The 27536-nt window shown below is 36.8% G+C and overlaps 1 protein-coding gene across 2 annotated transcripts; it reads right to left on the bottom strand.

The window, feature by feature from the left end:
* Window positions 1-394: 394 nt before the first annotated feature.
* Window positions 395-27113, bottom strand: LOC140324205 (uncharacterized). 2 transcript variants are annotated; one of them, XM_072401872.1, is made up of 20 exons: window positions 26924-27112; window positions 19607-19759; window positions 18478-18605; window positions 17832-17940; window positions 16929-17045; window positions 16327-16388; window positions 15279-15425; window positions 14626-14811; window positions 13436-13538; window positions 13131-13272; window positions 12002-12185; window positions 11540-11639; window positions 10343-10461; window positions 8637-8674; window positions 7499-7611; window positions 4337-4485; window positions 3511-3605; window positions 2832-2910; window positions 2143-2251; window positions 395-1317 (listed from the first exon to the last, which is right to left on the bottom strand). In XM_072401872.1, the coding sequence occupies exons 1-20, from the start codon at window positions 26976-26978 to the stop codon at window positions 1244-1246; spliced, it is 2262 nt and encodes a 753-aa protein (XP_072257973.1). In that variant the 5' UTR covers window positions 26979-27112; the 3' UTR covers window positions 395-1243. The 2 variants fall into 2 exon arrangements, with proteins under 2 accessions (XP_072257973.1, XP_072257974.1); XM_072401873.1 differs by lacking the exon at window positions 16929-17045 and having other exon boundaries at window positions 26924-27113.
* Between the last annotated feature and the right edge of the window lie 423 nt (window positions 27114-27536).

The following is a 27536-nucleotide window of genomic DNA, read 5'->3' as shown; positions in this document are numbered from 1 at the left end:
TACACTGGGTTCCTCTCTCTGTGTCTCCTCTGCATCTCTGGGGGTGATTTGGAGTTTATGTTTGCTGCGAAAGTGGCTGTAGAGCATACAGAGCCACATGGTTCCCAGAGCTCTCTTACAGGTGGCCATCTTGCCTCACATCCTATTAGCACTCTAATGTAAACAGAGGGTGTTTCTAAGCTGTTAAAATGAATAACTAAAACATTAAAAGCATGTACATAGTTTAATGTTCATAGTCTGGGTAATGCATATCGAGTAACATCTTCAATACCCATCAATAATACAGAAAAAAAAAAAAAACCCCCCCCCCCATGTTAACCAGTGAAAGTTCCCAATAACCTGCCTAGCATGGCGGCTTATTGTATACTGAAATATGATGCAATCCCCCCTAAACCACACTGCCCACATGGTTCCTCCAACATTTTTACTTTAGCAGCAATATTGAGAGTTTTATACAAGGGAGGGAATAGTCCAAGCGAAGTCCAGCAGCTACAAATTACATGTTGGCTATAGCAACCACTTGTTCTTAAAAAAAAAAAGGATTGGTTGCTGAGGTAACAAAAGCTAAATTTCTTCTGATCTATAAAAGCCAACTTCTAACTTACTGTAATGGATTGGTGACTTCACAATTGTCCACTTCACAATACAGGCTTTATTTTCAGAGTGCCAGGTGTTCCATGAGCTGTTCTATGGTTCAGTCTAAATGTCAGTCCGTGTGCTGCTTTAATAATTACCTGCATGATTTTTCTTTTTTACTATTTTTTATTTATATTTTCAAGGTATATAACAAACATTAACAATATAGGAGAGGTACCTGCAAAATTTTAAGAAACAGGTTTTAACTCAAAATCACTCACACCACCAGCCCAAGCAATGTAAATTTTGTATTCTGCAACAGATATGTACAAACTGACTGCATCTTTATTCTTCTATATATAAAGGTCTATAAATATGAGACAGTACAGACAAAATAGTAATGCAGCAAAGAGACAAATACAGAATACCAGCTTCTATTCTGCAGTCTTATTTAGTACAAACGGATCTGTGTATGGACATAACCATTAAGTCACGATGAACCATCTATATGAATTAACAATTCAGCAAACAGGAACCTCTGCTTGTGGATATCCCATTTGTACAGAAATGGCAGCCGTAACATATGTTGAAATTGATCCAGTCATATTAAAGCTATGACAATGTCCAGGCACTTATTTCATGTTCTCATAATGTCAAAGAATTCTCATCAGCATCCACTGGGAGATGGAGCAAAGAAATACATGGCTAGAAGAATGAAGTAAACCATGACCAGTGCAGTGCCTACAAAGAGAAAACCCATACCGTTACCGTTAATGTATCAGGAAAAACTTTAGGTACACATGTTGGGTTTGATTAAAAACTTGCAAGCCTGTCTTATAGTCCAATATGGATATCTATCTATCTATATGTGGGGGCAGTACAATACTCCCACATTAATACTCCCGCATTAAGTAACACAAATTAGGATTAGGACACTTGTCCCTCCCCCAGCCTGCAAATGGACCATAAAAAAGCAGCAAACTGATGATTTATTATCAGAATCCTTGTGTGCACTGTGGCAGAACCTAATAGCACCGTCTGCTGCTTTTCTTTCCTTTCCCAGTCTGAGCTCTGTAAAAGGGACTGAAAGTTTGAAATCAGCTCCAAAATCAGGTACTTACACTGCCTGCATTTAATAAAACACATTTAAGGATGTATTAAATACAGAACTGTATTTTTATATATTTTAATGCCTATAGGTAAAGGTAAACTAAACCCTGGTATACTCCCTTGTCCCTGTTCCATCACAGGGCGCCGCCATCTTCTTCCTTCTATTTTTTCTTGGCTGGCCTTGCAGTTTTTGTAACATGTAAGTTAAGTTTTACTTTATTAAATGCAGAAAACATTTCAGGTTTTTATATTTCTGGACTGATTTTAAAGCAATTTAAATGTAAGAAGTCATCTGTTTTGAAAGAATACTAAACATGTGTAGGCTATGCATTCCTGTACCTTGTCCATTTTTTTCTTATAAATAAAGAGAGTTGTAGAAATATAAAAAAGCCCATCTACAAAAAAGGCAGAATATATGGTAAAAAGTATTGTACACTTAGCAGCATCTCTACTTACCCTGAAAATAATCACACTTCCCATCCATGAAGATGTAATTCATCAAGACCACACTGAACATGGAGGCCCAGAGGTGCAGGTCACTGAAGATCAGAGTAAATCCTGTTGGCTGCAAAATTAAAAATCCTTTTAGAGGTACAGAGGATCTTTATGATCCAGGTGAGGAAAGATTAATATAATGAGTTTAGTGTACAGACTCGGATATAAGGATATAAACTAAGCAACAGCCCAGAACAAGAGAAAACATTAGATGAGGGAGCTTGACCCCATATATTGTGATGCTGTAGTATTCTAATGTTTAAAGATCTAGCTCCAAATTGTTATCAGTTCTAAATTATATAAATGAAAGCGGATTTATGCACCACACTAGCTGGCATCATTTTTAGCCTAATTAAGACCTACATTACAAGTCCACTGGGCGAGTCAAGTGTAAAAACCACACACTGCAGAGATTCCTATACAATGGAATAACAATGACTCTTCAAAACATGTATTCTAAACCCCTGAGAAGATTGGCGGCACATCCAAGACAGTCTTAATTTGCCTGTGAAAAATGCCAAAATGAGGACCAATGATTTGTAAAGCCAACATCAAACTCAGGGCTTTCAAATACACTGAACTAAACATTGTATGTGTACAAATAATGACCACTAAGGCAGTGTTGATGATGAGAGGAAAGAGGTACTTACAAAAAACACAGAGAACAGAACCAGTATGGGGATCTGCAACATGCACACCTGAACAGCAATGCAAGTTCCAATCTCAATGCTGGAAAGGAAAACAAAGTCACACAAAATTAACACAATTTTATATTGAAACCAAACAATAAAAGACCCCTAACATCTCTAAGAATAAAAAGTATAAAACAGAAAACGCAATTATTTAAATTCACCTATCAATCATGCTTTTTTTGGTTACATTATTTTATCAGTTGGAGCAATCATTTCAGCTAAAAATAGACAATTCTGAAAAGTGTTCCACCCACTGTGACCTCCCTTCCTTACACCCCTCTCAATATCACAGACTGCTTGATACACAGCCTTGTGCGGTCATGGGTGACAGCGAGGAGGCGACATGCAGGTGAATGCAACTGGTGAATCAGCAGTGAGAACTCAGTACTAGCTCTCATTTAAGGTGAGGCCTTGGATGCTGCGTGTGGGCTCCGTCGTGGTGTATGCTCACAACGAAATCTCAGTGCCACCATTAATAATTGGCTAGTTATTTTCAGTTTATTCGAAATGTATATCAAGATGAATCTGTACCTTTTCCTTCTGTTTTTTTCTTTTTCAATTCTAAACAATGTCAATGTGGCAATCCAATGTAACAAAGAATAGTAATAATAGAATATTGTTGCTTTTATCTACTTACCTTAGACTTAGGTTGTTGAGTAGTGCAAACTGAATCCCATTAACAAGTTCAGGAAGCTCAGGGATCATTGCTAGAACAGTCACCCCAATAAAATACTGTAATGGAAATACACCACATGCATTCATAAAACTACATACAAATGCTGTCTGAAACCATTTTAGGTGTATAAAAACAAACAAGGAATACAAAAGTCTTATTGTGTGTTGTTTAAATCAGTGTTGTTTAAAAACAACCTATAAAGAAAAGTCAGTATCCCTCCAACATACTCCCGAGTTGCATGCTTGCTCATAGTCAGAGCTTGCAAATCATAATTTTAGGGCTTTGCAGAAAGCCCAATGTTTAGCACAGAACAAGGATCCTACTCTGCAGATGCTATAAGGGTACAGGCTTTTTTTTAACTAAGGCTGCAGCTACTCAAATAATAAATAAACAGTAAGGCATTAAAACATGTTTTGTTTTATTGCTTGTGAAAATATTTAAAACGAATTGGAAACCTAATTAGAATTGAAGGCAGTAAATGAGTTTTAAAACAAGTCCTCACCAACCTTTTCAGCTATAGTCAAGTTATACATCATCAAAAGTGGCCCACTTTAGGTTGCTCAGCTCAATAAAAGTTTGTGTTAAAGTTATTACAGTTTACTGTTTTCTTGTTAAGGATATGTAAATACTTGAATGTACAAAGGCTGCAATATGTTCAGTTTTAGAGTATTCAAGAAGAATATACAAACATCTGATCTGATCTGTTAAATATTCAAGAATTGGTTGTGTATACTACAAGTGTACATAGAATCACTGCAAACAGTCATTTACTATCTTTTACACTTACCTGGGACACTGTGGCTTCTCTAAGAATAGGACTGATATGCTCAGTGGCCAGATCTGCACAAGCTGCCATTAATAAAGTAGAGCCAATGAGAATGACCACTGCCCGCCAACGGGACCAGTGCACAACAGGGCTATGATGGTGGCCCGGCACTAAAAGGAAAAAACAAAAACACAATAAAATAAAAATACATAGTATTTTTATAACGTATGCATTAAATATATGAGCTGAGCTATCTCTACATATTGTATGTGTATACAGTTAGGTCCATAAAAATATGGACAGAGACGGCTTTTTTTCTAATTTTGGTTCTGTACATTACCACAATTAATTTTAAATGAAACAACTCCGATGCAGTTGAAATGAAGACTTTCAGCTTTAGTTCAGTGGGTTATTTATTCAATGATATTGTGGTACCCCCTGTTTTATCAGGGATTTAGATTTCTAATTTCTTCTCACATTTTGAAATGGGAACGAAAATAAGGCCCCTTTTTCAGAACAATGCACAAAAGCTATCCTTAGCTCTGCTATATTCTGTAAAATATAGTTAGGTCCATAGGTTTTCTAATTTTGGTTCTGTACATTATCACAAATAGGTTTAAATGAAACAACTCAGTTGAACTGCAGACTTTCAGCTTTAATTCAGTGAGCTGAACAAAAAGATTGCATAAAAATGTGAGAAACTAAAGCCTTTTTTTTTTTTTTTTTTTTTTCACAATCACTTCATTTCAGGGGCTCAAAAGTAATTGGACAATTGACTCAAAGGCTATTTCATGGGCTGGTGTGGGCAATTCCTTTGTTATGTCATTATCAATTAAGCAGATAAAAGGCCTGGAGTTGATTTGAGGGGGGTGGTGGTGCTGTATGCGGAAGATTTTGCTGTGAGCAGACAACATGCGGCCAAAGGAGCTCTCTATGTAGGTGAAACAAGCCATCTATAAGCTGCAAAAACAGAAAAAAAACCCATCTGAGAAATTGCTACAATATTAGGAGTGGCAAAATCTACAGTTTGGTACATCATGAGAAAGAAACAAAGCACTGGCGAGGTGAACCCAGCAACGCCAAAAGACCTGGACGTCCACGGAAGACAACAGTGGTGGATGATCGCAGAATAATTTCCATGGTGAAGAGAAACCCCTTCACAACAGCCAACCAAGTGAACAACACTCTCCAGAAGGTAGGCGTATCGATATCCAAGACTACCATAAAGAGAAGACTGCATGAAAGTAATAACAGAGGGTGCACTGCAAGGTGCAAGCCACTCATAAGGCTCAAGAATAGAAAGGCTAGATTGGACTTTGCTCAAAAACATCTAAAAAAGCCAGCACAGTTCTGGAAAAACATTAGATGAAACCAAGATCAACCTTTACTAAAATGATGGCAGGAAAAAAGTATGGAGAAGGCGTGGAACAGCTCATGATCCAAAGCATACCACATCATCTGTAAAACATGGGGGAGGCAGAGTGATGGCTTGGGCATGCATGGCTGCCAGTGGCACTGGGACACTAGTGTTTATCCATGATGTGACACAGGACAGAAGCAGCCAAATGATTTCTGAGGTGTTCAGAGACATACTGTCTGCTCACATCCAGCTAAATGCAGTCACATTGATTGGGATTTCATAATACAGATGGACAATGACCCAAAACATACAGCCAAAGCAACCCAGGAGTTTATTAAAGCAAAGAAGTGGAATATTCTTGAATGGCCAAGTCAGTGACCTGATCTGAACCCAATTGAGCATGCATTTAACTTGTTGAATACTAAACTTCGGTCAGAAAGACCCACAAACAAACAGCAACTGAAACCCGCTGCAGTAAAGGCCTGGCAGAGCATTAAAAAGGAGGAAACCCAGCAATGGTGATGTCCATGAGTTTAAGCCTACAGGGTTTTCAACCAAGTATTGGAAATGAACATTTTATTTTCAGCTTTTTAATTTGTCTAATTACTTTGAACCCCTGAAATGAAGTGATTGTGTTAAAAAAAAGGCTTTAGTTCCTCACATTTTTATGCAATCTTTTTGTTCAACCCACTGAATTAAAACTGAAAGTCGGCAGTTCTACTGCATCTGAGTTGTTTCATTTAAAACTAATTGTGGTAATGTACAGAACCAACACTAGAAAAATGTTGTTTCTGTCCAAAGATTTATGGACCGAACTGTATGTATGTATGTATGTATGTATGTATGTATGTATGTATATTTTACACACACACACAAATACATCCATGTGGCATCTCTTCTTTAGTCTTCAGAGCTCCAGCATTCCTCCATGATCTCCGATCTGTCTGTGAGGTTGTCACTGACAGGCACTGCATGCTTGCAGTGCTGCAGACTGGGTTCACCGGATGCTTTTCATTTAAATGACAAATTCACTTAACCAGGTCTAAGGAATGTAACCTAGTCACTATACACTGGATACAGGCATTTTGATTAAATCCAACCAGTCATCCAAATCACCCAGTAAACCTTAGCAGTTGACATACAATTTTTCTGCCATAAGGTATTTTGGCAGGGCTGATCCATTAGCCCCCACTTCCTATTATTACAGACTATATCAATAAGGACAACCAACCTATTAGGATTAGCACAGCCTGCCACTTGGATACCCATTACAACCTATGAGTTAGCTCCCTAATGGATATCAGGGCAGAAAACTGTACCAACTCTGTAAAAACTAACCAGGCAGATATTTACATGCAACTTAGGACCTGGAGTTTTGGCCCTTTCGAAACCGGGAGCCCCGGAGTGGAACATCCGGAAACTTCTGTCTCACTTCCCTCTGAAGAAGCCCATTATTTGTTGTAACACCCATTTTGAATACGTTTATGTTGTCATAAACTTGGTATTGTTGAAATATCACAATCCATTATGTTAAAAGCCATTTCTGACATATGTGTCAAATTTGTCTTTATGTATAGAGAATAAAATCTACCATATACAGACCAAATGTATTTATGCCAACCAATCCCTCGCTAAATTTCTGAACCTATCTCTTTCAGAAAATATCCTCCTACTTGTATATGTTTTACACATACACACCAAGCACCGAAAGGCCTTTTGCTGCTCATACAATCTCATTCCTAAACTGATTTAATTATTTTCTTTCTAGAACCATTTGTCATCCTTAAGTCCTGTACAAATACATAGATCTTGTGTCCACTTACCATGGCAGTCACTGATGTGAATATCATAAATATGAGAATGTGTCTTGAGTGTGAAGATAAGTCCTATGACATAAGCAGCAGGCAGCAGAATAGACACAGTGTACACCAAGGGCCTAAATAGGAGTGGAACCACAAATTAGATGAACATCTGTGGATTCAAAATCATTTATCTTGGACATGTGTAATGCAGAAAGTCATTTTGCAAACCTCTACAAGATAAATTACCAAAGTCCACACCAAAATAACCTTTATTGTTTTGAGAGAAGGAGGACAGGGTCTGACACGCTGGATATTTATTGCTGTGAAAGTGATATAATGGTGCCACTTTCCCAAAAACATCCAGTCTGGAGAAAGCAATACTTGACCATACTCGGCATCTGCATGTTCAGTTTATATCTAATTCTGATAAGTAACCCAAAAGCTTTAAAAGCAGCTGAAAATTACTTATTGCTTTTAACAATTTGGACCAAATGTTGACATTGTGTTTACATAAATAATTCCTAACAGTACCAAGTGTACAAGAAGTTAAGAGAACCAATCTAAAAAGCCCATATATCAATTAAAAAGCAGGAGTTACCACCCCAGAGCTGAGGGTTCCTAGCCTCATGTCTTCATGCATATACCTAGTGTATCAATAAAGGAAGCATTGGTTGTCACATTTTTTACTTTAAACATGTCTGCCTTTGCTTATCTTATTTGCTTGGTTGATGGGATTTGTGGCCCACACAAGATAGAAAAGGATCTATGAATAGTTTTCAAAAACCATAATTAAAGCATTTTTCAACCATTATGGATCAGCAAACAAGCACATTTTCTGATAGAAACCTCAGACATCTGATAAAGTATTAGTCAACAATTCCAGTTCTTTAAACAAAATACATTTTCAAGCTACACACCAAAGAAGCAATTGGAGAGTCTAGAAAACAAAAAAATTAGGAGCGCCACCTGTTGGCCCAAAAGGAGCATGCAAGGTCCTGACAAAACCTCTATATATACCCTATGAAACATGTTTATTGCTTCACTTCTATTACTTCAGTATACAGATAGTGTCTATGGCTCCATTTAAAAATAAGTTTCTGTTTTTTGCCAAAATGCAAATCTAAATGCCTGATAAGACACATACATGCACACTACTTACCTTACATCATCGTAAAAGGCCGTGCTATTTTGTCCTGCCTGTAAAGCAAGAGTAACTGTTAAACATGAAGGAAAAAAATGTATACAAATTGAGGTGCAGGTATCAGACAGCTAATTATATTTTAGATTTTTGTTTTTACTACATTGTATGTTGGGACATATGGTATAACTTGAGAATAAAATTGGTTAATTTGTGATATCAGGGCACTGAATTCCAGTCTATGAGAAAGTGGCAAGTAATTATTGCCCTGGTCGCCAAAATTAAAAACGTAGACAAATTTGCGGACCAACCTTGAAATGTATTGAAAAAATTGAGGAAGTTTTTCCTTCTCATTAGATATAAAACCCTTTCATATGGAAACAAAGAGGTTTTGCGTCTCATTCAATCTGGAACAAGCCTATACCAGAGAAAGAGGCAAAAAAATTTTTTTTTAATTTTATTTAAGAAAAAATCCTATGCCTCTTTCTCTATTTGTAGCCTTCTGAGTTAAATTTCAATGGTAAACTTTTTGCACATGCTAACAATACTAATAACAATTTTCATCTACGAAAATCCAACCATTCAAGTCCATTCCGTGGAGTAGCAAGGAAAAGTTCATAAAGAAAACTTTTTATTCAAGGTCTTATTCAAGCTCTGAGCTGAAGAAATCCTCAGAATTGAGTGAAGGTATTCATCAGTAAGACAGCTCCCGTGCAATGTTTTGTTCATCTTTATCTTGGAGAATAGTTGCTCACACAGATATGTGCTGCCAAACATAGAGAGCAGTTGAGCAGCTTGGGTACGGAGCTGGGGCAATGTGTCAGGGATGTAACGTGGAAATTGTGCAGTGCCCACAGGGTCATACACTTGGATAACAGCAGGCTATGCACAGCCCGAGACACCGCTATATGACACAAGGCTATGGGTCGCCAAGAAGCCTCCGTAATTCCAAAAGCCTCCTGGCACCTCCCACTCGTAGCTGAGGGGGAGTGCTGGAAATGCCAGACGCGGGCAATGTGGGGGTAAATCTTACGCGTGGCCTGCGGCTGAAACTTCCGCTTAATTGAAATAGCGCCGCTACTACAATTCCCAGCATTACTTGCATCCAAGAACAGTCCAATGCGGGGCCACGCATAGGCAGAGAGCCGGCTGATCTATAGACGCGAGTGATGCCGGGAATTGTAGTAGCGGCACTTTTTCAATGCATCAGCAAGCCAGCTGCAATTCATATTTAGGATTCCTTTGGGGGGCAAAAAAAAAAAAAACAGGAATGTTTCAGGCCAGATTTGGCCCCTGGGCCGGAGTTTGACACCCCTGATCTACATCAACTTATTTAACACAACTGCTCCTTAGGTCTTAGTGTAATAAGACATATATTGTTGTTTTTACCCGTTTCTGTGTCGTTATTTATTTACCAAAATCCAAATCAAATTGCAGAAGCAGTCTGTGAAATTTTATCCGTACAACGGTCATAAAAAATTGAGAATAAATTGTGGTCTGACTTCTTGTCAGGTAGCAAAACCATAGAAGTCTATAGAGTTGTACTGTACAGGCAGGAGGACATCTTGCAGAGGTGCAATGTAACTGCTTGCCAGACTTTGGCCAGTTCAAATTTGTGGAGGGGGAAAGCAAGTTAGATAGGTTGGTAAAGAGGGGGGGTGTTGTAAAATTTTAATAAAGTGCTCCTAACTTATATGATGTGATGGTAAGATAATATAATAACTTACCAACTGTGTGTTGCAGTTCTGACAGATATACTTGCTTGTTCCATTTAGTTCAAAGTTCATACAATCTCCACAGATCATCTTTCCATATACTTTGGAGAACAGTGTAGGAGCAAATACACCTGAAGATTAGAAACAAAATTCCATTGATAATACTTTACTTACAACAGCACCACCAACATAAGATCCAAGGTCTGAAAAATAATGTACTGACTGAATAAGAAAAGTGATCATTCCCTGTACACAAGACATGGAGGTGCTGTTGACAATCCTCATGACAGCCTACCCTGATAATGACCTTTGTAGGCGGATGAAGCATCACCATTTGTCTTCTCATCTTGGCTAACAAAGAATATGGAAGAAAGTAGTGGAAAAGTTGTGGATGGGGGGGGACAGTGAACAGCAGGGTACACATTGGTTGACACAATAGCCAGATAGCTTTGGTGCATTGAGCTCTACCAATAGAGCATACTTTCACCATATTGCTCTCAGGGTAATTTATAAAGCATTGGTTTGGGCTTACTTCCACTTTAAAAAATGCATATATGTAAAGCACAGCAGCATACCTTATAAATATGTTTAGCGCTCACTTGTTTTAAGATCCTATTACAGTGTGCTCTCAGAAGGTTTTAGGGGAGAGCACTTTTTAGGATAGGTTATGCAGAGAGCCCTCCATAGGACACTGCAGTCTCCACACCTTGGCTTGCATTGTATGCGGTGTTCCACAAACCGTACATAGAAGTATCTGCTCAGTTACAAAGGGGGACTTATATTGGTAAAAACAAAATACAAATTATAAAAACATTTGACTTTGATAAGGTTTGTCCTGGCCCATGCCATACCAAGCCACCTTTAATTCTAAGAATCTGAACGCAACAATAACAAACCTATACTGGTGTCTGTATATTCAATCATTAGCAACGCTGCTCATTCATGCAATTCTGAGATGGCCAAATAGACCAACCTATTGTTTTTGCAGAAGGATACAGAAGTGTAGATCCTGGTGGTTAATAGATCAGTCTCATTTCACTATTATTTACATATATTTCATGCAATTTAGACAGTCTTCAACAGTCATACCTATCACATATGCATTGATATACACCATTAGACTGTAGTTTCTAGAAGAAGCCCTCTGTGTATTTTTTTTTTACTAGAATCTACAGTTTTAAAACTTGGAGAACTGAAGAGTCTTCTCACCTCCTACGGAAATGAACAGCAATGCAGATCCCACTCCGGCTGACCTGCTATTAAACCTCTGTTCCTGGTGTTTAATTCCACCAATGACCATACACAAGCCCTGCATATAAAAAAAATTGCATGATGGTGAATAAACCAAGCACAAAGGTTGCTCAAAAAGCTGATTTATAATGAACATTTCTGGTAACATTTTGAAATAATCTGAATTTCTCTTTTATCGATTTGTAATGCAAGATATGTAAAAAGGAAAAAAGCCAAACTGAAAATTAGCAAAAGAAATTCTTTGTACCTGTTCACAGACCGGTGCCAATAGCTATAGTAATTGTTGCATTACTGCATTCTCATCCACTCTGGTTGTTACCCTTAACGCCGGAGCCATCAAACTAGTGAAGGTGCAATGAACCAAAGCAGCATAACATTATAAAGAATGCTGCACTATAATAAACTATATGATAGACTCACAGGAACAAAGAGGACACACCCCAGCAACGTGCCGGTCAGAGCAGACTTAACCACCTCTTCATAGCACTTGTTATCTTCTCGGGCCCCTTTAATCAGTGCAGTGATGTAGAAAGTCAGTTCAATGAATGAGCCAAACGTTGCATTCACCACAGCTCCCAGTGCAAAGTTACTCTGAGCGGAGATACTATCGGGTGCGATAAAATGATAAAAGAAATAAGAACACAGCATACCAGTTTTATCAAAAGTCATCCTATTATTTCCAAAGTTAAAACAAATTATAGCTGCTGAATGGTGCCTATTTATGGATAGAGGAGGGTGTTTTTGACCTAAGTGTTCGACTAAAGTTTTATTCTGCTTATATTTTACCAATCTCTCTCTCTTAATATGCTGATTACATGCTAAATAAAACCTTTCCATTTTCATTATATTCCTGCAGTAATGCTGGGTCTCTGTGCAGCTTTAAATAATGACAGCAGGGTGTTTATAGCTTCCTGAAAACATTTAAGTGCCCTGGTATAGGACTCCAGCTTCAAGTGCAAGCAGTGGGCTTTTGGAAGACTTTCTGCAAATATCAAAACGTGTTAATGGGTGGGTGTCTGTCTGGAGGATTTTGTATTTTAAGCAGATTGCCTTAGCTATCAGACAACACAAGTTAATTCCCACATGCAATGCCAAGCCTCCATAATGGAGAAAAACTGAAATCCACTGAACCAAAAACGTCCAGACCAGCAACAGCAATGCTAAGGAAAAATAGCTAAATTATGCTGGATATCCTTTTGGGGATAAAGATGGGCTATATTTTCAACTTGTTGCAAGCCTGACGTTCTTTACACCTACCCTAATGCAAATACTTCAACATCACCTCACCATTAACCCGTAGTAGACCTAACCTTATCCTTACCATTAAAATGCTGTAGTAAATTTATCCACGCCAAACAGCACACATTTCCTACATCAGAACTAGACCCTAATTTAGTATTAGGTAAAGTAAAATAACAGTTCTTACAGGGAACAATCAAAATAAGATACTATCTTTTATTGCAAAGAATTGGGATACATCTAACTCACATTTTACTTCTTTAGTTTGTGCTGTGTGAGAAGTATAGTGAATAATTTAATAAATTCTTACCTCGCAATTGCCATTCCAATATAGTAGGAAAGCGGCATAATGGAGAGCAGCGAGAGTGTGAATTTCAAGGGTGAGCTGGTGTAATAATTGTGACTGTCAACATAGCCAAGAACAAGTGACACAATCACCAACACAATTAGGTCTATGAAAGCTGGTTAAGGAGACATAAAATAAAGCTTTTTATAGCCCTGAAGGATCATTCATGATGATCTAGGAAACAAAATCTAGTTTTAGCACAGACAAATCTAGGTAACTGCCATGTTCATGCTTATGTTTCTAGATTCTATTTCTGAAGAAAAGGATACTGACTGCGAATACATTAAGTCCGTCCACAGCATACTTGTAGTAATATACATTAACAGCGTGATAGCAGCATAGAATGACTTCTGCATAACTGTTTTCATCCATCTATAAAATTAGGACAAAAGATATCAAAAAGTATTTGGTACACCATAACAGCTGAGGAAGTTTCTCCGGTCTATAAAAAAAACAAAAACGAACAATCCCCCCTGAAAAAAAAAGAAAAAACTATCTCATGTTAGAATGAGGAGCAACAAGTTGTTCTTCTCGAATTTGAGAGGTGTGCTGGGAGATTTCTTTCTCTTGTGTGTAGGTTTAAGACTACATATATGGGTAAGGTTTGGACATACAATGTATAGCATTATAGAAATGGCTAGATCAACTATTTCCAGAATAAAGGAGGGCCATGAATACAAAGAATTTGGGCCACCTTATATAGGAGGAATCTACAATTGCATAAGGTGTTCCAATTTATTTAATCTCTCCAATGCTTTCTCTAGAATAGATTGAAGCCAAACCCAACAAAGCACTCAAAGACATGTTATAACCAAAATGTACACCATGGCCTGCCAAAGCAACTATGATCTAAAAATCTCAGGGTACCTAAATCTAAAGATGACTTTTGAGCTAGTGAAAGTAGCCCAAGTAGCATTAAGATCTGAGAAATAAGTTGGTAATTCTAGGAGATCCTGAGTACACACCACATGCTATTTTGCACCTGCTTTGATTCATGTCCTACACAAATTCTGTGGCTCACAGAGATTGGTATGAGCTGACATAATTTACTATTGTAGGAAGGCAGTAAACCTGTAAATCATTTTCGTGTGTTCGAAGTTTTAGGGTTTTGTTTTCTTATTTCTGCAAGAAGGGCCCATAGGCATAAGTTCCATTTATACAATATTTCAATTTCCAGTGGTGCCATATAATTGTCCTAGAGAGCAACAACCAACCAAGAATTCCTTAAAAGTCTACATTTAGCCTAAACTTTGTTGGCTTTGGATAGAGCTGGGAAGTATTAGAAATCTTGACAAGTTTTTACCTTTTTTGGACTTCTTAAAAATCTTATCATTTACTCTACTCTCCTTGCCAAACTACATTCAACGTCATCTGCTGAACATCCTTAAAAACCTCCTTGCGCTCCTAAATATCCATAAATATGGGCTTTTGGGACCAGATACCTAAAATAGCTTCACACCTTCTTTGTGTCTTTGATGTGTACATGTTCTGGAGGCATCAAGAGCACTTTAGACAGAATTCTTGCATTCATCTTGGAGATGGGAATGAAGAAGACAAGAAGCCAAGAGATGAAACATGCCAGCCCATGGACTACTGCAAGCAATGGAAATCCAACCAAGAGCCAGACATAAGTGCCGATTCGCCACTAAAAATTGCACATAAAAAAGTAAAGTCAAGACAGCTAGGGCAATATATATTTCATAAACCCAATTTAAAAATGGCTTAAAAAAAAAAAACTTACATATTTGACTATAACCCCTTTGTGGCAATCTGACTGACCCAGAAAACTTCTACCGAAGTCAAACTTTCGTATGGGGGGAGTAAAAACACTGCATTAATCAAATCAATTGCTCAACAATGTCAGTGTGTCTGGGGAAATATTTCCACTAATATGACTATATTGCTTACCTTCTATTGCCAATTCTCAATAAAGGTCTCATGTAGTGGACAAAAGCCACGTTATCTATTTTTACTAGGAAGAGTCTAACAACAATGAATGTTTAAATGATATAACTGTAGGCATACAAAAAATATTCAGAAGCCCAGGAAAATGCTATGTCCAAAGTAATCTCTTCTAAAAACATAGGGGGCAAAATAAAATGGTTTACTTACCCAATAGTTGACCTCTAGACCCCTAAACTCTGTATGTGCCCTCTCACATTTTTCTATCAGGGGCGTTTTCTCCATCTCATCAACCTCTGGTATGGCTTCACATTTTGTAAATCTCACACAGCATTTTCTATTATGGTCTGTACCACTCTGGAAAGGTTAAACAAAAGCTTTGTATTACACCATATAGGCCAGTGTTTCCCAACCATTCTACTATGGAGGAACCCCTTGAAAAAATCTTCAGGTCTTCAGGGAACTCCTATAATTACTATATCCACAGTATCTTTAGGTGATGGTCAGTTGGAATAATGAATTATATTTCTGGCTACTTGTAAGGGTAGAATTCTTATAGATAGGATAGATAGATGCGGTTGCAATTCTTTTTAACAGCTCACAGGAATCTTCCCTGATGTATCAAGAAGATTGTTCATATGGTAGGTTATTATGAGTACTAACCATTGCATTAATATGTTCAAATGATCCCAGGATGCAAATTCTTAGAGGGTACAACTTGTCAAGAATTCTTTCCACCAATAAGTAGTTACATAGTAATATTTAATTGTCGGTTAATAGTTCAATTGAGTATAACCAATTACTACTAGAAATACATGGATACATAGCTTTTATGTGGTTTAGATGTTAATCATTTACATTTAGCAGTCAAGTATAACCGCTAATAAGAAAATAGGGCAGGACCTAAAAATTCTTCAGAGGAAGGCAAGCCTAGATTTCCAACCTAAGGTATAAATATTAGAGAGCCGTTACATTACCATTAACCCCCCCCCATAAATTTCAAGATGGTCAAAATAGGAGTATAATCTGCTCACACAGGAGTTTTTGTAATCACTTATCAATTAATTTATGGGGCAGATATATTTTTATAAGTATAAAGCAGTATAATGTGGCATTAGGTTCCTAAGTTTCCTAAAGTTATTTCAAATACTTAAAAAATAGAACCCGAAGCAATAATTATAAACACGATTGAATACAATCGGTTAGCAGCCAGTCACAGTAATGATTAAGGCTTGGCACTGCCTAGGGCTCAGCTTACCTTTAGAATCACTTTTCCGAATGGCCAAATAAAATATCCAGCAAGCCTCCAACAAAGCACACCTACATATGGTGAAAAATGTACTGTAAAACCATGCTTTACAATTCAAGAGTTAAAATATACACCAATATATTCACCAATTCAGTGTACTGGTAGAACGAAAATATGACATGTGAAATAACAGTGGTGTAAGATCTTTCCAGAAATTAGATTTTCTGCTCCTTCTGCATCCAAAATGGTTACATAATTAAAAAAAAAATTACTGTTAAATATTTACCTCGGATACGGAGTACACAGAAACTGGAAATGCCATCGCCAGGACTGTGCAATATTACTTGTACTTGACTGTATAACAGAAATAGTCCCCCCCCCAAAAAAAAAAAAAAAAAAAAATACCACACACCTACAACGACAGAGGTCTTTTTCTACATATAACAAACATGCCACATATATTTCTATATATTGTATTATGACAGAGCAATACAAGGCCTGCACACCAATTTTATTATCATCTAATCTACAGTGAATAGCCTTTATTTTTGCTCCAACTGTCTTACAACGGTCACATTTAAATATGAACAAATTGTACAGGTGAAACATACCATATGAGGCTCCAAGTACAGAGACAAACATAAGGACAGATACCAGGAGGTAAAACAAACTGATCCACCATCCAAAAATAAGTACATAAAGGATGTTGCCAATGCTTATTTGTGAATCTGTGAAAATAAACCATTAAAAGAGAAAAATTTAGTTTAAGTAAACCCAAACCCCATCCCTGCAGCATGCAAACATAATCTACTCGATCAGCCCTTTTAAAATTACTACTCCCTTCCTCAAAATGTGCTGTCCAAGCAGACCAAATAGGCCTAGTGCTATGCAATTTAGACCCTTCCTGCAAACCGCTCATCTCACTCTGTAACCACATCAATGGCTACTGATGTATGGACCAAGCAGGACCACAAGTTTGTCACAAGGACAATTTGACCAACAGCCTGACCCAACATTCTGTATGTGACATATGGCTGTAAGGAGATCTGGGCCTTGGAATAAACTCATAAAACTAATTTTTTGTTCATGGATTCTGTACTAGATATTTTCAGCAGAATTTAATTTGGGTTTACATACAGCAGTGGTGGTCCTGTACCTTTGGCAAAGGAAAGAGCAGTCCCTAACTACTAGAAGTCAGCAGGCACCAATTATTCACAAATAGAAGAGTTAAACAACTGGTCATAGGCAGGTATACCATTCCCATTTACCATCAGATTAATATATTCTGTGATCTTTACCGAATTTTTAAAGCAGGGAAACTCGGCAGAATTTTCTAAAAATGATTTGCCATAATTTTTTACCCAAGAACCACTTTAGGAGTATGCAAAAGAAATGACGGAAGAGAGAAAGACAAAAAGTTTAGGATTGAAAAGCATTAGCAAAGATCAATATTGATGCAATTTGATAAGACTTTATCCAAGCAGATAAAAGACAAATGTTGATGACAATCTTACCAACTACAGTTTTTATCACATTCAGGTCAGAGTAGAGTTCTTTTACAATATCAGATCGATCTTCCCATGGACGCTCTGTTACATGACTTTTCCATTTTTTAAAGCCAAACTGAATTTGACAAAAGAAAAAAATAAATCAGTGATAATTATTTTCTGAAATAAAGGAATATGATTCACAGTAAACAAATAAGACTGGTTACTTTTTTAGCATTGCCCTTTGCATATTAGGACAGAAGATAAAACTTAACCTGTACACAATTTTATTTACCTAAGAGAACACATATAAGATTTGTACCTGCTGCATTATGCCAACTAGAAAAAAAACCTTATTTACCCATTTGTAATCCATATGAAAATGTAATGACATCCTAGGGGAAATTTGGTAAATCGTATTCAAAAACACCAAGTAATAAACAATTAATTCAAATTTAGAACAGAAAGGGGGAAAAAGCACTACAGGGGAACTGTAGAGAAAAAGGAATATCACAATGGAAGAGTTAAGAATCAATATGAACTGAATACGAGGGCACAGGATATCCTGGTGGAACAAGAAGAAATTAATTTTACATAATTGCCATTTTTTATCACACAAGTAAACAATATTTATTATGCAGACATTACTAAATGTTATAATGATGAGGCTCACCTTATAGTTATTAGACAATTTAAGGGCTTCCACCTCATTTTCAGCAGTTAGGGTGGTTTTAATAAGACAGAGGTCACAAGGTTGGACCTCCTCGGAGTGATGAGGACAACACGATGGAGTGGAGGCTCCTAAAGAAATACAAGGATTTTATTTGATCAGAAATAAAAACCCAGTCAACTTGAAATATGTTCTTTTCAAACACTTTAATACAGTAACAAACCTAGTAAAAAACACTAGCCCTCCAACACAATGTCTAATAAAATGTATAATTTACACTCACCAGTATCTGGTGGTATTTCTGTCCTCTACCTTTAATGAAAGTATCTCTCTCAGAAAGTATTCAGATGGTACCATTTCTGTTATCCTTATATATAGACTAGTAATTTTGCTATTCCACTAATCCAATGTCTTTGACATGTTAAAAGATCAACTTTCTTGTCCCTGGCCAAGCAGTTTTAAAGTAAACGCAGCATTACCACAGCCACACAACTAGGCAGTTGGCAGCAAATAGTAGGGGGGTAGGAGGATCAGTTTTGCAGCTCGTCAGACCGATATCTTGTGCCCGTGACCATCTACTTCAGTTGTAAAGCAAAACTTACTGTTTTTTTGTTGCACAAAAATATATTTGTATCTAACATTTACAAAGTGCATAATATGAACCACCAGGTAACTGCATCTAAACGAGATGAGGTATGAAATGCAAACAAACTTAACACAAATTACAACGCTCTGTACAAAATGGGCAATTTATTGAAGTTCCCCAAGACTGGACAAGACTATCAAGTAAGAACCTGGATGATTCAGCAAAACTGAAATGGATTTTTAAAAAAACTTGCTTGCTATGAGTTGGCAAATGTTTCCAAACCTGAACAATCTCTCATGTTTGCTGGATCACCCAAGTTCTCCACCGATAGTCTATCTTTACCAGTCATGAGAAGCGTTAAAAAAATCAAGTCAAATGTAAATGCATAATGTCACCCAGAAAACAAAACAAATAATTATATATATATATATATATATATATATATATATATATATATATTAATTAAACACATCAGTTCAGAATCCTTTATACCACCCTTTAGCAGGACAGGAATGTTACAAGATGGAATGGTGCTGCACAGCTTACCAGGCAGCAGTCTTGGGGTGAAAATGCTATGATGATGAGAACCAGAATGGGTGTCCACCAAGTCATGCTGGAAATTTACAGAACAATGCTTGTCACAAAGGGACCCCCTTCTGTGTTGTACTTCGGAACGATGTTCAAATTCACGAGGGAAGTCTGCAGTAGAAGATATGTAAATGCACATTACCAGAAGTTGGATATTTTAAAAAATTAAGCATCATGAATCCTACTTTCATTTGAGCAGGGTCAGCTCAGTGCCTCAAATAGGCCTTAAGACATATTAATAAGACTTAGGTAAGAACATTACATTCTGAACGCCTCTTAGGGACATTTAGTGAAATGATGATGGACTGTAAAGTGATGTAAAGTGCTGCCTAACATTTTGGTGCTATATAAATACAAGATAATAACAATACATTGAAAATAGAATGATGCTCATTCAATCAAAATGATAACAGGTGATCATACATATAAAAAGAGATCTTTCAAGAAAACTGTCCATCACGTAGTTGAAATGCATTAATATTGATCAGCCACAACATTAAGGACATGTTTGTCTTAGCATAAAATACTGTTTTTACTTGTGAAACACATGACAGACTGACTGTGCAGAACACAATTTGCACACTTTTCATCCCACAGCACAATATGCATAAACAAAGGCCACCATGCAACATATTAATAAAAGCCAAGGATTTTTAAGGACTGAAAAAGAGTCAAAATTCCTATAGGAGATTTTACAATTTGTTTTCATTTGGTGGATTGGTGCCATTTACCCTGCCATTTGTAGAATTATTTTTTTTTCAAGCACACAGTCATAGGGCTGTTTCCTAGTTAGTAGTAATGGACTAGCAGACACATGATGACTGTGGTTTTCTGGTAAATTAAACAGAAGCAAAACGAACATTACTTGGTATGATCTTTTGAAATTTGTTCTGCTTCGGTTGTAAGTCTTAGTGTGGGGAGTGTGTGTAGGGGGGAAGAGAAATGATTCAGGTTAACTCCAATTGGATTTGGATACTACAAGCCAAAGTGCTAAAGTCTTTGGTAACAAATTATGACATGTTTTTCTAAAAGCCAAACTCCAGCCACAGCATATTCAATATTTCAATTGCAACTTTTTTGTTAAGATGCAATGCTCCAGTTGGTCACTGGACAAAACTGCTAGAAAAATGTTTTATTGTAAATTATAGCAGTAGTAGTAGTAGTAGTAAAGAGTTGTACCATGTTAACCATCAATTAACACAGAAAGTTTGGAGTTTTCTGATACCCTTGGCCTAATATTACAAGCTTTTAGGATGACATGAACCTCTCCTTCACTCTTGTGAATTGTGTAAAGCCTGAAGCTCATTCCAGAAACTTGCATTGTGTTTAGATGTACATCTAACATGCCAGACTTATTTGTTCCTTCCTAGTCCCATTCCTGAGTTATTTTATGTTTGTTCCTGCTTGATTATTCATTTTAAATCAACAAAAGTAAATACCTATATTTTTATTTTGCAAGCAAAGGTGAGCAAATTGCATTTTAGGGTTAGGATAGAACTTAGTCAAGTCTAAAGGTGCGTACACACTTCCAATTTTTATCGTTCCAATCGAACGACGAACGATCGATTGGGCAAAAAATCGTTCGTAAAAAAGTAACCAACGACGCCGACGAACGAGGAAAATTGTTGGAAACGAACGACCGGACCGGCGGATCGGATTGGGCGACGATCGTTGAACATCGTTCGTGTGTACGGTCGTTCGTTGATCGTCCATGTTCAGAGCATGCGTGATGAACGAACGTCCGTTCACTTTCCTGTCGTGCACATAGTTCCTCTATCGCTCAAACGATCGTATCTATTGTGTGTACAATATCTACGAACGATCGTGTCGTTACCTCTATGTGCAGGATCGGTGCTATACGATCGTTCATATATATCGTGCAGGAACGTTCGTCGTTCGTTTTCCGACGATAATAATTGGAAGTGTGTACGTAGCTTTAGAGAATATTAATAAGTATGCCTGGAGTTTTATCTTTTAAATAGGAAAACACCTCTCTCACACAACAAAGAAGGAATTCTGTACAGCTTCCAGTAGACAGTACCATCTCTAACCAGTATGTTCAACTAAAAAGTAGGCAAAGGCAATCATCCTGAGTATCAGTAATTGGGTGGGTAAAATAAAGTCCATGATGGGTAGAATAATGGGCTAGCTTTCTTATGGAAATACCAGTCAGTACAAATAGCCAAGCAATGCCATCTGTTAATTCAATTTAGTAAAGAATTATAGGGACTTTTAATAATTTCCTATTACTGTTGAATGGACACACAGAATTATCATGACGTACTACATTTAACTATTTAAAAATGAAATACATTTTTAAAAAACCTAGCAGATCTAAGCTAAACATACCTAGTTAAAACAATACTTTGTAGGAGATTTTCCACAATACAGGTAGTCCTGATTTAAGGACATCCGACATACAGACGACTCCTAGATAGGAATGGGCGAGACTGAGCTCTTCTGCAACATCTTGTAACTCTTTAATAACCAAGACAAACTCTGCAGCTGTTTCTTTTTGCATATGAAAACACAGCTTTCTCCAGAAGGCAATGAATGTCTAGGCTCACAGTGAGGATTTTATACAGTAACTGACAATATGTTGAGACAAACATCTGTCCTAATTGCATTTATTAAAATAATGTACCTGTTCCGACTTACATACAAATTCAACTTAAGAACAAACCTACAGTCCCCATCTCGTACCACAGTACGTAACCCAGGGACTATCTGTATATGCAACAATATTTTTACTTTTTCTGTTAATGACCCAAAATTCATAAAAACCTATTTCAAAATAGTAGTATAGTCAATGTGTTTCAATGGCAACAATTGATTCTTTACCAGGGAATATTTCCGTGAATGTCAGTTTCACTGCACTATAATTGAAACCCAATGCTTGAGACATTGCAGGATAAAGATGGTTTGCAATTTTGTAAATGATACAAAATTTGAACTTCACTTCTGAATGCAGATGGATGAACTTTTACAAGACATACTTTGACTTTGGTCCATTGTTTAGTTTTGTTTTTGGGGCTGCCTTACATTTCCAAGCTCAATTCTTACAATTTTGTTTTGTAAACACAAATAGGCAGAACAGGGAGAGAAAGAACCAGTTGAAGCACCAACACACAAAGACCCGACCAGTCTCAGCTATCAGATCAAGTTTCAAAGCATGCCAACAATAAACAGTACTTCTGAACTGTTGGTTATATTCTTTGAAATATAAAACAAAAACTACTTGCAATATTTTCCTTGTGATCACTGGCGAAAAACAATGACGTGTTAAAAGTCCAATTCTAGACAAAATTATTTATCAAGCAATTTTCGTGCCTAGATACAGTAAGGTAAGATAAATAAAATTTCAAATTTCCAATCCTCACTCATACTATTAAAATTGTTTTCTTTTTATCAGCAACCTTTAGTTCTATCCAAAATAAATTAAAGTATTAAATAGAGTTAGACTTTGAAAACATCATTGCAAAACACTTTTCTGTATCACTGTTTTAAAACAATCTATATTTTGACTAACTACAGTATATAGATATGCCCGGGATAATAATGGCAAACATAAGTAAGTAACCTACAACAACCAAATATCATGCTTTCTGTTAAAGTGATAAGTGCAAGAGAGATCCTATCTTGGGATTCGTAGGGTAAACCTGAAAATAAAAAACTAAACTTTACCAACAGTGTGGGTCTCGATACGAAATCTGAAATATTTCCTTTATTTGTATCAGACAATTTTCAAGAAATTGAGGGAAGGTATAAAGCCTGGAAAATATAAGAAGTAAACCTTCTTTGCAGTTCTGTCCCTCTTAGAAGCGTTAGAAGAAATTTTATTTGAGATTTATGGTCATTTACCCAAGTCAGAGGCATCCACTATATTTCAAATGAGAGGAATACAGCATTAGACACTGATGCTGTTTGACCTATTTGACACTACTTACGCCAATTTTTGTCCAGTTTACGGTTTAATTTTTTAAAATCTTCCACAAATGTTACAAGCGAGTATACTTTTCTTCAACAGAGAGGACTGGTTCTTTCAACTGCAAAAGCAAGAATGTTTAATTGTTTCTCAGAAATTGGCTCCACAGTGCTTTTGGGACATCAAAAGTTGCCCTTTGGAACCAGTTTAAGAAACAAATTACTAATATCATAGATTCTTTCCCTTCATTTGTGAAGGACAAATAAATATGATGAATGTATCACTTTAAAGAAGCATTTCCCACAGCTAGACCCACGCATCAATTGTATAGTTCTGGGAATTGATGGTTCAATGTTAGAAATCTACATTGGCACATGGATGAACCCAGCCCAGAGCTATGGAATCAGCCCTACCGAAGCTTGTCTTCGACAGTCATTTGGGCTGGTTATAATACACCAAGATAATCATATGTTAATGTCTTAAATCAAGGAGGGTCTAGACCAGGGGTCAGCAACCTTTACTATCAAAAGAGCCATTTTGCCTCCTCTTCCACTAAAGAAAAATGGTCTGGAGCCGCAAAACATAACACAGTTTATAAACTTTTAAAAGTTTTAATATTTTTTTAATTTTACCTGTTACTCCCCGCGGCAGCCGAAGGGAGCCACAACAAGGAGGCTGAAGAGCCGCATGCGGCTCCGGAGCCGCAGGTTGCAGACCCCTGGTCTAGACAACTGGAAAAGAAGGACAACTCTTCAGATTCTGTTAGCTTATTAAAAAACAGACTAAAGAGTTGACAGATGCCCTACAGACTGAGGGCTCTATCGATGGAGTCTCAAACCTCAGTAATATATCTATACATATCTTGCATCTGCAGCATAGAAAGATGGCAGCACAATGCTCTTCATATTGCTTCCTTCATGTTACACAAGATTCTGGTCTACAGAATTCAGGACACGGTTGATGATTCAGTGAGTCCATTTTAACATTCGTCTCCCAGAATACAGCCAGTGTTAGCAGGACATAAACTTCCCTTAGAAAGGAGAACTGACTGTTTGAAGGGTTCATGGACCCTCTATTCAAGTATCAATATTAATGTAGGTCTCAGCTTGAATAACTTCTTTGCCAACATCAACTGTACTTAAAAGTGCACTTAAAATTGTACTTAAGGGGTGAACTAGACTTTTAAAAGTAAACTCCTACTACTTTTTGTGTCCTCTACATAGGGATCTATAAAGAAGAACTGTAATCATCTATTTTTCTTAAGTTCAGCTCCACTTAGGATATCTAGTTTTTGGAGGCTATGGGTACTTCACTGATCAGGATTAAACCTGGAATGTTTATTGGCTTTAGAATTAGTTTACACAGCAGCTGACTTGACCAGAACACAGTATACGGAGCCTTGGTTACAGTTTTCACCTCTGCATGTTTTTGTCATCCTTAAAGGGATGACAAACTTCACATTACACTTTCTTTAGTGACGATGCATTAACTATTGGATTTCACTGACCAATCACTTATATAAACTAAAAAAACATGTATCTGCAATTGTTAGTAATCATAAAAGTGATTATCACATTCAGGGCTTTCTTCCAAATTGGTGTCAACTAAAACTATTAGGGTATGGATTTTACAGGTTTCATTCTCTCCCAGCTTTGATATTTGGAGACCTATATATATCAAAACCAAAGAACACTTTTTGCCAATTTAGCTTTTGTTCTCCGGTGAACTTGCGACTAAAACTGGAAAATAGATGTACTTTAATTAATCCAAATTGGTGATCTAAAACTCCATTATATTAAGTGAAATAGTGACCAACACTTTTTCCAGCCTTATCTCCAATTGTATTGTGTCAGTAAGTGTAAGGAGGAGAAGACCCTGCCCCAAAGAGCTTACAATATAGGAGACAGAAAAATAGATCAGGGAACATTGCTAGAAAATAAACAATGCAACAGACACACCATATTAAATCAGAAGTACATCAATGGGAAATGAACAGTAGACCCAATGCACATGATAAGTCGGGAGAACAACTCATACACTATAAAAATAAGTATGACAACGAAAAGTAAATAGAACATCTGATACACTATAATACAGAAAATACCGGGAAATAAACAGTACACCAGATACACTACACTACTACACTGACAAAATGAACAGTACATCAGACAAAGTATAAAACCAGAAGTACAATAAACTGAGCAACAAAGACTAACAAAATTAACCACAAATGTACACCTAATACATTATACAAAAAAGTACATAACTGGGAAATGAACAGTACACCCAAATACATCATAATAAATCATGTAAAGTTCAGAACATCAGTGGAAAACAAACAGCACACATGAAACACTGCAACAACTAGTATACTATAAAAAGAGAGGATATTGAAACTACCTGAAAATTAAACATTACACCTAATAATTGTTAAATAGGAACAAAATATTACGCAGCACTTTATCACTAGTTGTCAATCTAATGTCCTTACCATAGTCATATGTCTTTACCATAGTCTAAGGTTAATTTTTGAGGGAAGACCAATTAACATAACTAATTTGTGGGAATTATATTATAATCATAGGTTCATTACTGGAAATAAACAGCACCCCAGATACACAATAATAAACCAGTACACCTCTAATAAATATAAAGTAAACCTATACAGACAGGATTCCCTGCACAACAATCTGATACAGTTTAAAAAAATCAGAGGTACATTATTAGAAGATGAACAATGCAATAGTATAAAACTAACCTCAAATGAAGAGTGTATTAAAATAAAAAAAAAGTCCCTGGGAAATAATCAATACAACTGATAAACCATGACAACAACTAACACACCATAACAATTTAGAGATACATCAATGCAATACAAAAAACACATTTATAATACAGAAGTATATCACTGGGGAATAAACAATGCAACAACAACAACAACAACATATACTACAAAGTAAGGGGGACATTAACATGACAGCTAATAAACTATATAACAATTATAAGTAAATTACAGCACCCCAGACACAATATAATAAACCAGTACACCAGATTAAACCAGATTATATTTATATATATATATATATATATATACATACACATACACACACACATATACATATATATATATATACACATACACACACACACACACATATACATATATATATATATATACACACATATACATACACACACCTGTATGGAGGGTTATCCCTGCACATTGAGCAGCCCATACAAAGGTGAGTATTGTCTCAGGTATTCCCGGCGTGCTACCTCCAATATCACCATTCCAATAATGCCATAAATACAATAAATGTACATTCACTATGAGAAGCAGAAACTCTTACCAAACGTATCATGGGTGTATCTCCTGCGCCGGGCGTATTCCCCATCCCCAGACATGACCGAGACCTCCAGCACTCAGCCCGCACTCACACCGCCCGCCACTGCTCGGGGTAGTTAATTGGCTGCAGTGCGCATGCGCATATTATGTAGCTGCGCTGGATGGTGGGTGTGCAGGTAAGGCTGTGCGGTGGAGCATTTGTAAAGGATCAGCAACTTGTCTCAGGATGGCTGTACTCACTTACCGGCCCTAAAATCTCATCTCAACGTCTAAATCCAGCTCACAATCTTTTCACTTATCATGGCTATGCAGGAATGATTTCTGCTTGTGGGTGGGATCTGCTATGTTCTTACATACATGATATGTAAAAGATGTGGATGTTTGTGTTTTAATATGTATAATAATGTATATTCCTAGATTGTAAGCTCTTCGGGGCAGGGTCCTCTCCTCCTGTGTTGCTGTCTGTATTAGTCTCATTTGCAACCCCTATTTAATGTACAGCACTGCATAATATGTTGGCGCTATATGAATCCTGTTTATTAATATTAATAATAATGTACAGTGCTGCAAAATATGTTGGCTCTATATGAATCCTGTTTAATATTAATATTAATAAT

Source organism: Pyxicephalus adspersus, chromosome 2 (assembly GCF_032062135.1).
Source record: "Pyxicephalus adspersus chromosome 2, UCB_Pads_2.0, whole genome shotgun sequence".
NCBI lineage: Eukaryota > Metazoa > Chordata > Amphibia > Anura > Pyxicephalidae > Pyxicephalus > Pyxicephalus adspersus.
The sequence above is the reverse complement of the archived record's forward strand: the minus strand, read 5'-3'. Positions and strand labels throughout refer to the sequence as shown.

Excerpts from the sequence above, each read along its gene's own strand:
- LOC140324205 (XM_072401872.1), bottom strand. The coding sequence starts at position 26,978 with ATGTCTGGGGATGGGGAATACGCCCGGCGCAGGAGATACACCCATGAT. Across the intron at positions 17,046-17,831 it reads TGTGATAAAAACTGTAGTTG|ATTCACAAATAAGCATTGGC; the intron begins GTAAGATTGTCA and ends TTATTTTCACAG. Across the intron at positions 13,273-13,435 it reads ACTTAATGTATTCGCAGTCA|ACCTAATTGTGTTGGTGATT; the intron begins GTATCCTTTTCT and ends CAGCTTTCATAG.